Source organism: Oryzias melastigma, linkage group LG22 (genome assembly GCF_002922805.2).
Source record: "Oryzias melastigma strain HK-1 linkage group LG22, ASM292280v2, whole genome shotgun sequence".
NCBI classification, from domain to species: domain Eukaryota; kingdom Metazoa; phylum Chordata; class Actinopteri; order Beloniformes; family Adrianichthyidae; genus Oryzias; species Oryzias melastigma.
In genome coordinates this window covers 23,906,901-23,917,771 of record NC_050533.1, presented here as the reverse complement: position 1 = coordinate 23,917,771, position 10,871 = coordinate 23,906,901, and the positions used below count along the sequence as shown (strand labels likewise).

The 10,871-nt window shown below is 40.5% G+C and overlaps 1 protein-coding gene across 5 annotated transcripts in view; it reads left to right on the top strand.

Annotated features, from left to right (window-relative positions):
• LOC112151794 (neuronal PAS domain-containing protein 3) overlaps positions 1–10,871 on the top strand; it is a 263,302-nt gene that overhangs the window by 121,312 nt on the left and 131,119 nt on the right. For 3 of the 5 annotated variants that reach the window (XM_024280899.2, XM_024281058.2, XM_024280981.2), the window contains one exon: positions 1,687–1,931. In XM_024280899.2, the coding sequence (XP_024136667.1) occupies positions 1,687–1,931 (245 nt within the window). Of the gene's footprint in view, positions 1–358; positions 553–1,686; positions 1,932–10,871 lie in introns of those variants that run through there. The other 2 variants (XM_024281139.2, XM_024281302.2) reach the window with 2 other exon arrangements.

Here is a 10,871-nt window from a genome sequence, read left to right as displayed (position 1 = left end):
TCCCCAAATAATAAAAAAAACTATGTAGAGCGAGCCTATCTAGTGCCCTGGATTTTAAAGGTACTTTTCATTCGTCATTTCTAAACACCGGATATGACGTCACCGATTTTACTAAAGGAAAATCGAATAAATATGAAGATTTTAGGAGGTTTATTTATGACTCCATCATGTTCTGGTGGTGAAAACGAGGATGGTTTATTCAAATATTACATTCAAACATGTTTGTTTTGTTTAAAAACGTTCAACTGCATCCTGTCTTCTATGAGGATGTGCGTCACTTTTATTTGTCCTACCAGCACACAGACCTCTGCACGTTGGTTCCTCCGCTTGGTAAGTCTTCAATCAATCACAGCTGGGCTCCACCAGGCAAAGGTTGACACCCATGTTTGACAGCACAGGCGGGGTCAGTTCATTTCAAATGAAGTCGTTTTTACCAGACCAGATGTGTCTGGAAATGTTGGTGAGTTTCTGTGGATGTTAGAAGGGTCAATTTTGGAACAAAACTCTAAGGAAGAAAGAAGAAGAATCCCTGTTTGAACAAAATAGCAACAGGTGGTGTGTGGGTGTGTGTGTTTGGCCTGCTCTGTTTGTGCAAATGGCGCCTTTTTATTTTGTTTCTTTTGTACCGTTTGAGTTTTGATGAGAATACACTTCATGTGTGCTTGAGGCTTAATTATAAATACATAATCATTTCTTTCAACTTATACAGCTGTGTTTTTATTTGTTTTAATCATTACATAACTTTACTGTATGTCGAAAAAGGTCTGCTAACATACAAGTCATCTGTGACACAGAAGGACGGACGTTTATGTTTCAAGTCAGTAGGGGGCGCACACACCTAGAATATTTGAATAATTTCTCTAAGAAAAACAACAGTTGCAGAAAAGAGTTTACTGTTTTATTTGAGAATTGAGATAAATGTGTTCCAGAGCAGTGGAAGCTGCGGTTGCTTACATGGCTCTCCCACATCCCTGGTCTGTGGATGTGATAAATGTGATGAGGATAAAAGAGATGTTTGACCTCTTTATTTGTCCTTAATTTGTCCATAATTGTCAACGTCGTCTTTCTTCAGCCTAAAACCGGCCACAATAACAACACTTTATTGGGATTTCAAATAAAAGGTGTTGTTAATTTGCATATTTTGTCTCTCCAAAAAGTCATGAACAAACATAAGTCACAATGCCCAGTTACCATGGCAACAAGTTGTTATAAAGCTGAGGAATGTGTTGGTGAATATTTTATCAAATATTTTTGTGGCTGAAAGCAAAACTTCTTTTTTGTGTGTGTAAAATCAATAGAAGCATCAGAATTGATTCTGTCAGTTGTTGGACTTTCACTGAAGACTCAGTCTTTGACGCTTTTGTGACTCCAGACAGGAAAGTTTGGACGTCTTTGCTTTTGTAGAAGCTTCCTAAATGAACTTTGCTTTGACTAAATTTACTTTAGTGGTTTTTCTCAGTTGGGACTTTTCAGAAAATCTCAAAGCTGCTCTATACGTTTGAAGCATACTGGTAGTTTATTGATTGAGCATGAATGTGGACATCAAAGTCTGCTGTTTTTAAATATAGTTTCAAGTCATCTGTGATTATTTTCAGAATCTTTGCACCTTCAACTAGTTGACCTTTCACTGCACCAACAACCCCTTCAATAGTCTTACCTGCTTTTATCTTTGTGCCAAACCTCCAGGCTTCAGGCTCTGAGGAAGGAGAAGTCTCGGGATGCGGCGAGGTCACGGCGGGGAAAAGAGAACTTTGAATTTTATGAGTTAGCCAAGATGCTGCCGCTGCCGGGCGCCATCACGAGCCAGCTGGACAAGGCCTCCATCATCCGGCTCACCATCAGCTACCTGAAGATGAGGGACTTCGCCAACCAAGGAGACCCGCCCTGGAACCTGCGCATCGAGGGCCCCCCGCCCAACACCTCAGTCAAAGGTAGGACCGTGTGGAAGCTGGAGCGTTGAATTTCTTTGTGAAACAGAAAAAAAGATTTAAATGTGGTTCGAATAGCACGAACATCCAGGAAGTTGCCACAAAAGAGGAAATTTCATCTCCAAATAGCTTTGTGCCTCAGCATCCAACATCAGTTTAAAACTACGGACACACGTCCAAGAACCTGGTTAGCCCTTGGTGTTCAAACTGGACCACCAGGAAGTGAATTTCTCTTTTAGTTCTATTTCTACTCTTTACTAGCACATGTTGGCCATTTACAGTAGGAAGAAGTTTGGTGCAAAATGTTGAAGTGGTGCAAAACTCCCAAATCTTACTCCAGCTTTTTTTTTCACAGCTCTATTCTGATATATGAAAGACTTGGTGTCATAGGATTCCAGCTGGGCACAAACCGCAATTATTAATTTCTCTGTCATGATCAGTTCTCAAATGACTGGCACTTCCATGAATTCAAAGGGACGGCATACACATGTCACTAACAAATCTCGGATTGGTCAAAGTTCTACCTTGTTTAACCAAGAATGCAGTGGCCACATGTTCCAAATGTAAAGCCCAAAAATGGTGTGAACTTAGCTTGAGGCTTCTCTCATAGAAGAGACTTGTGTGGGAACGCATTTCTACAAATTGATCAAGTTCTCTTCCCATGAGTCAAAAACTGCTGCAGAAACTGAACCAGACACAGGGTGTCCAGTTTTATGAGCAGGTTCCATCATGATAACTTTAAACAATAGCACAAGTTTTCTCCAGTCTGGGTCTCTGCTGCTCTTCATGAACCACAGAGAAAGTCTCTGCATGTTCTAACAACAGCTAAGCAGCATTTAGTTACTCAAAACCATCTCTGGAATTGTTGTGGATTTTGTGATTTCATTATAACGGAACTGACAGCATATTTCTCCATTAACAAACCTTGAAAATTTTGTCAAATGATTGTTACTAAAAAATATACAGAGTAACTAAAGCCTTGTTTCCACTGAGAGGTGGAAGGTATGCAAGGTACAGTCCTGTATTGTACGGTCCTGTATGTACGGTCCTGAACGGTAAGGTCTTGAACGGTACGGTCCTGTACATTTCAGTTCAGTAATTTGAGCATTTCCATTGTAAAGTTGACCTATTATAAAGTACCAAACCGTACCTCTTGCGCGCCCCAATCGGTTGTAGATCCATTAAAAGTGGAACGGAGCAGTTGAGGCTGAGCCGCTGTGGCCACCCGTTGATTAGCAGAAACTGATGACATCATTAGAAAGCACCAATATAGCGCTCATTTAAGCTAACCTTTCCTACGTTTGTTTGCATTTAGGTTTTTGCGGTTTCCTCTGTAGTCTTTTGGTTACAAGTCTATATTGCTGCAAACCACATCAAGGCCTGGTCTGTGGTGGAACTGCAAGCGCTCCTTGCCCTCTGTGGTGACTGTGTGATACAGGGTGAGCTTGAGGGGTTTATTAGTGGTCTACACCACGCATGCGCCATGAAAACAGACCGCTCAGTGGGAGCGAGGCTTAACTGAGTGGAAATGCTTACTGGAATTAATTGGTCCGTACCTTACCACGCCTTAGCGTACCGGACCGCTCAGTGGTTATGTAGTTAAAGCCTAAATGAATGTTTCTGTCACATCTTACATGTTTATAGCATGGATCTGATGGCACAAAGAGTCTGACTTTTAAGAAACTATTTTAAATATTGAGGCTGCATTAGACAAATAAATTTTTCTCCCCTCCAGGGGGCGCTCCACTTGGCTTGTTGTCATGTAAAAACTACAGAAGACAGAAAAGGAGCTTTTAAACGTTTTTAAAGCGTGTAAAACCCTGCAGATCGTCTCTCGATGAAAATCACAAACTAAAGCTAAGGCAGCTTTTGTTGCTGCAGCTTCCTCCTCTCCCTTTTCTACCGCAATGTTTGAGTCTTCGTTTCCATGGAAGGTTGTGAACATGCAAACGCTGGCGCCGCGGCGCTGTCTGTCTGCTCCCTTAAGCTGGAATCAAACAAAACGGAGAACAGCGAGCTTCTGCACTAAGTGATTTCCCGCTAAAGGAACATTAAGCTTTGATGAATTTCTGCTTGGAGTAGCAGAGCATCCACGGCACTCGTGAATCTGAGCAGAATTTGCCTTTGAAATTGGCCTTTTGTGAGACACTCTTGGAGGGAAAAGGAGCATTTGCTTGAAGAGGGGGTTTGAGCTGGAAGGAATGACCCAAAGATGAAAGCAGAGTGCCTTCAATTTCCGGTGATGAACCACACGCGTTAATGAAAGTCATTTTTTGATATTTGTCAAGGTGCACGGGCACGTGCACGTTTGTCTGGGAGTTGTGGAGGTATTTCCACTGGTTGATGTCTCAAACATGCACACATGCCCCCCCAGCAGCAGATGGTATCATTGTCATCGGGGCTTTGAAGAGGCGCATGCATTTTAATGAACACAACGACACACACCAAATGTGTGTGAATACATGCTGGTGTGTGTGATTGAATGTGTGTGCACAGGTGTGCATTTTTTTTCTGTGCATCCGTATGTGTGTATTTTTGTGTGCGTGTCTGATTGTATGTCTGTAAATTGGTGTGTGAGCGTTTTGTGTGTTGGTTTTTGCATGTGCGTGTTTGTTTATTGTGTGTGTGTGTGTGTGTGTGTGGGGGGGGGGGGTGTTGGCATGTGTGTTTGTTTGCATGAGTGTGAGTATGGGTTCAAGATTACTTGGGGGATGTGTGTGTGTGTCTATGTTTTTGTGCTTTAGTGCATGGATGTTTGTTTGCGTGTGTCTAAGAATGTGTGTGTTCTTGTAGGTTTAGGTGTATTAGTGCATGAGTTCAAGTGTGTTGCATGTTTGCGTGCGTGTGTTTGTGTCTATGCAAGTGTGATTTTGTGTGTGTGCATCTGTGCATGTGTGTATGTGTTTGTGTATTTGTGTCCATTGGTGCTTGTGTGTTTGTGTACATGGGCGTGTATGTGTGTGTGTTTGTTTGTGTACATTGGTGGGTGTTTATGTCCAAAAGTGCATGTGTGTGTTTGTGTCCATTAGTGTCTGTGTGTGTTTGTGGACATTGGTGCATGTGTGTGTTTGTGGACATTGGTGTCTGTGTGTTTGTGGACATTGGTGCATGTGTGTGTTTGTGGACATTGGTGCATGTGTGTGTTTCTGCAGTCCTCACATGAATCTTGCGTACTTTGTGTCTTGGACAGCTGGACGACTCTTGTAGATTTTTTACTGTCATAATATATTTACCTTTCATTTGAGTTGTGTTATTGACATGTTCTTGACACTAGCATGAATTGCTGTGAACCTCATGGCTTGTTTTTGATGGTTGTGTTTTTGGTGCTGCAGCTTCTTAGAAACATAAGCTGAGAACCTTTGACCGAGTTTCTGACCGTCCTACTGTACCTGCAGAAACAGAAAGATGACAAGTGTGTGTGTCCTCAGGCCGTCCATGATCCTTATTGACTCTCATTAATGAAGAAATGTCCTCCCAAACATGATTGTGTGTCTGTGAATGTGTGTGTCTTTGTTTCCATGTGTTCAGTAAGGCAGAGAGTTATTGATTTGGCTTGTGTGTCGCTCCTATGCATCGGTTTAGCTAATGAAAACATCTGTGTGTGCTCCTATGTGCATGTTTGTGTGCGTGTTAGTAGCATACATGTTTGTATACTTGTGTATATCTATTTGAATATATGTTTATAAATGTTTGTTAGCATATGTGTGCATGATGTTGACTGTTGTTTGTGTATCCTGCAGGGTGTTGTGTGGTTCAGATGTCAGGAAGGGGTGTGTGTGCATATGTGTGTGTTTACACGTGTGTGTTTATACTGGTTTATGCATGTATATATGTTAACATTTAAGTATTCATGTGTGTGTTCATACCTCTGTGTGTAGATGTAGATGTGTGCTGATGACTCCATCCTCTTCTTCTCCTATGTTTCATTTCTTTCCACAAAAACTAATCTTGATTCTGTTTATTTGTGTTTGTTACGACCTTTTATCTCATGAATTCAAAATGTTTGGACAGTACAGTTTCCAGAACAAAACAGAATAATTTAAAGCATCATATAATATACAAACAAGCAAAGTATGATAATCAAATATCAAATGGTGGTTATGGGGTAAGATAACTTTCAAAAAGAAACGTATTCATCAAGAATATTTTGTATTCAAAAAGAGAAATTGGTATTTATAAATACCTGTCCAGATGTACCATTGCCTTCGCCCACTGGACAGGAGTACAGTTGGTTAAGGAAATGGATGGGAATGGCATAAACAGCTAAGCTAACTCAGAGCTAAGGCTTCAGACAATCGTAGCCTCAGACAAAAAGAAAGATCAGAAACATAGTTGGGGATTCTGACCCTACTGACATTTTAAAATATATATATATATATATATTTATATATATATATATTTGTTTGTACAGTCCCAACAGTCGGCTGACCGTCTACTTTAGCTCCAAATTAGCTTGTCTGTTTTTGTTATGTCATCCTCTTATTTTCAACTCATTATCCAGACATGTTTTTTAACCACCCAATGAGTGGCGTGTCTGCTGCTTCTTTTATGGCTTGTTTCCCATCACTGCTAAAATGTTTACACAATCAGCTGACAACCACAAAATGTGGTCGCAGATCGCTGTATTTTGATCTGTTTTAATACATTTTCAACAGCTAGGGCTATCAAGATAATTTTATGGCATCAATAACATTCTTAAAATGTGTATTTTATTTTAGTTAAATAAATAAACTTGAACAGAAATGCACAGTTTGATCAATCGATGTTTTGGGACTCGATGTATAATCCTGCGACCCCGTGATGTATTCGGACAGTTTGTGAACAGGAGAAATTTATATCAAAACAAAGAGAAGTTGTCTTCAAAATAGACATGGTAAATGTAAAACTAATTGTTGTATTCATTTTTTTCTGCAAAGTTGTGCACAAATATAAATGTATTCACAACTTTGCATTTATGAATACCAATTTCTCTTTGAGTACAAAATATTGTTTCTGAAGTTTCTTTTTAAAAAGTTCTTTTACCCCATAGAAGGTCTCCTAACGGTCATCATATTCCAGTGACTGAAGACTTAAATTATTGCAAAATTATTGCAAAACCAGTAGTATTTCTGCAGGAAAGAGAGCTGACTACGGCCCCAAAAAGAGCCAAGCATCCTCTGAATTTTGATTAGATTGTTACCCAATGTCTGACATATTTTTGTACGCTTGTAATCCTCTGTTGGTTGTGTTGCACATGCATTATTCTTGCTTTGATTGATGGAAATAAACCATTTTTAATCTAATCTAAATGCAATTAAAAAGTCTAAATATACAAAAGTTGGAAAATTAAATTGATGTTTAATAACGACCATAAAAAATTCTTAATTGCGGAATATAAACTGTCTGGTTTTACTAACCAGTAAATCAAGGCAATAAGTAAGTTTGAACCAAATGTAGTGAGAAAAATAGAAACATGACTCTTCTGTCCATGTTTCAGTTCTGTGTCGTGTCCCAGCCAACAAGGCCAGGTGTCCCCACATGGTTTAAAAGTAGCAGAAAATGTGGATCCTCATTGGGGTTGTCCAGTTTCTGTTTTGGTCCCGCCTGTTTGCCCACATTGACATAAGTGGATACTCAGTGGGCTGACTCGCTATGCTAGCCAGCTGTCTGATGGACAGTGAAGTTCACGAGCTTGATACAGCGAAGCTTGTTAGCACGATACAGCAGAGCTCGCTATCACGATACAGCAGAGCTCGCTATCACGATACAGCAGAGCTCGCTATCACGATACAGCAGAGCTCGCTAGCTCAATAACAGTGGAGCTCACTAGCACGCCACAGCAGAGCTCGCCAGCACAGTACAGCAGAGCTCACTAGCATGCTATGCCGTTCACTGGGCGACTAGCTAGCGTTGCAAGCCAGCCCACTGCGTGTCCACTCATGTCAATATGGGCAAACATGTGAGACCACCACAGAAACTGTCCACAAACCCAATCGGGCCACATTTTCTGCCCACTTTTAAACCACTTGGCCCCACTTGGCCCTGCTTTCTGAGTGGCGAGGAGAAGTTGATACAAATCAATATCAACCTTCTCTGCTTTTTCTTCAACCTAAAGTCATAATGTCTCTCATGAACACTTTACTCTTTTCTTGCTTTTACTTTAGGATATCCTTTTTTTCCTGTTTAATGTCGTTCTTTATTTTAATTTTTTCTATTTAGTCGTTTCTTCTTTTTAAGTTAATTCTCTTCTCATCGACTGTCATCTAATCTCCTGTCTGTCTGCTCCTCTGACCTGCTCCTCTCACTGTTTTTGTTTGCTTTATTTTTGTTTGCATTATTATTATCTTGGTCTTTATTTTCCTCCTCCTTTTTTCTTTCTTCTTGTCATCTTCCTTTCCCTCCTAACTTTTCCTTCTCCAGTCTTTTCACGTTCTGCCGCTTCAGTCTCAAGTTCTGATCTCAATCTGCTCCTGAACTTTCTCCTCCTGGCTTTCTCTTCTCCCCACTTCTCTCATATCTGTGTCCTTCTCCGTCCTCCACTTCACTGTATCCTCCTTGAGCTGTTTCTCCTCTCCTCCTCTTCCTCCTCTCAGCGTTGACCTTTGCAGTAATTGACCCATCAGTTGCTCTTCTGCAGTTTAGTGTTGCAGCTTTTGACATCCTGTCAGAGAGTCTGCACATCTGCTGCAGGATCCACACAAACAACCCTGACCTTTTAAGCATCCTGACACCCAGCCCAGGCGTGTGCACGTGTCTGTGCATGTGTGTGTGAATGTGTTGATTCTACTGACCATTTAAACCTGTGACTGTATGTCTGTGAGTGTGTTTGCTGCACGGTACATGTGCACAGTGTCTAGTTTGTGCGTGTGCATGGATGCGTGCACGCACTTGTGTGAGCATTGCATCAGATTGTGGACCCCCCTCCCCCGACACCTGGACATTTATTATGCATGCAGAGGAACAGACAGTAAAATGCCACAATTCATGAGCCAGTTTACACACATGCACGCACGCGTGCGCACACACACAGGCTGAGACAAATAAAAGCACAACTATGTTTTGCAGATACACATGTGCACATGCAGGCCTAAACAGGAACCCACAAAAGTGAAGACGCACACATATTCATGGTCTTTAACAGTTTGTGTCTGCTGCTTCACTGTCAGTCGCTTCAACAACCTGATCAAATGTTCCTCAGCAATGAAGTTCATGACGTGTTGATTTTGCAAAACAACATTTGTCCTTCTTAGCCAAAAGAATGAATCTGTTAGATGGAGACTTTCAAATGTAAGATTCTGACCCAGAGATCAGAACTGATGCTTTTGTTTCAGAATACTAACGTTCAGATCACTGCAACACTAGAGCACTGCAAAAACACGTCACTCAAGTTAACAAGTCTCATCCTATTGGAAGATTTTCTCAAAAAAAAAAAATGCTAATGGAGTAAGAAATATAAGAATTCTTAATTCAAGAAAAAAATTCTAGTTACTAAGACATGCTTTCTTGATTTAAAATTGTTTAGCTATTGACATTTTTTTTCTTGCTTTTGTAATATTCACATATAAGAATATAAAGTTTGTTGGGAACAATTTTTTGACTTTAAAGACCCACGTTTTTTATGTTTTTAATCAATCAAGATCAATCAAGATACTTTATTAATCCCCTGGGGGGAAATTCATTGTTTTTCAGTACAACCAAGAACAAGACAAACAGAGAGAAGTAAACAGACAGTTCAAGGTTCACTGCGGAAGCGTCCACTGAGCGGCGCCCCTTATTAGTTCTTGTAACATTTTCCTGATTATGAAGGACATATATAAAGGAAATTAAAACTAAAACTGTTTTTTCATCTATTTGTCATTTAAAGAGCACACAAAAACCCACAGTTTAAAAAAGCTCATGTTTGTGAAACGGCAACTGCCATTGTCGGGCAGAAGTCTCCTTATTCTGCTACAATTCTGAAGCATCTACTTGGAGACAAATGGATCCGTGAACGTCTTCAGTTTCCCCGTCTGAGCTGGATTAAAACTGTACGCCTGGAGAGCTCTAATATTTGCGAAGTTATGAGGTTATGAGGAGCTGTAAGCTAACATTAGCTTGGGGCGATGAGGAGCTAAAAGCTAACGTTAGCTTGGGGCTATGAGGAGCTATAAGCTAACGGGAGCGATAGTTTCTGCCCCACCAACAGTCCCACCCACAACCCAGAGGCAAATTGATAAGATCCTGTCGCACCGCAGAAAATATGCCTGAAAAAATGACAGGCTTTTTGATTTGGGCTAAAAGCTGCATAATCAAATAATGCAAAATCAATTAAAAAAAATCACTGGTAACAATTTTAGAATAGAAAAAAATATAGTTAGAGAAAGACTTTCAACTTGTGTAAATCTACTTTTCAGAATTAACCTATTGCATATTATTTATGTAATGTTTGCGCTACATTAAATAAGGGAATGCTGTAGTCGATACCAAAATGGATTATGTATCTGAATCAATATCTTTTGCATACATCGGGATTGATACTCCCATCACTACTTCATAGATAATAGTCAGAGAATGAGCAGAACTTGTTGCTTTTCTCCTTCTGCTTTTTTCCGTTCTTGTCTTGGAGAATAGTGAAAGGTTCTTCCTAGAGGCTCGATCCACTTGAGCCTTCGGTTCTGTTCTGAGACCGCCACGTGTAAAAGCAAACCTGATCAGATGATTTATCAGAGTGTAATCATTCTGGACACATTGTTTTGTAATTCTTGGTCAATCAATCACACACACAGAAATGTCCAGTTAAAAGACAGTCAGAATACAGACCGAGCACAAGGTTCAGGACTCGATCTGGACCAAATTAAGGTGATTTGGTCCAGACCAACAATCTGAATACACTCTCAGTGTTTCCCTCTCATTCCATCCAAGTCCATAGGACCGTCCCATCACATCGAGGGAGACACTTTTTACCTGAGTTTGTCACTGCAGCAG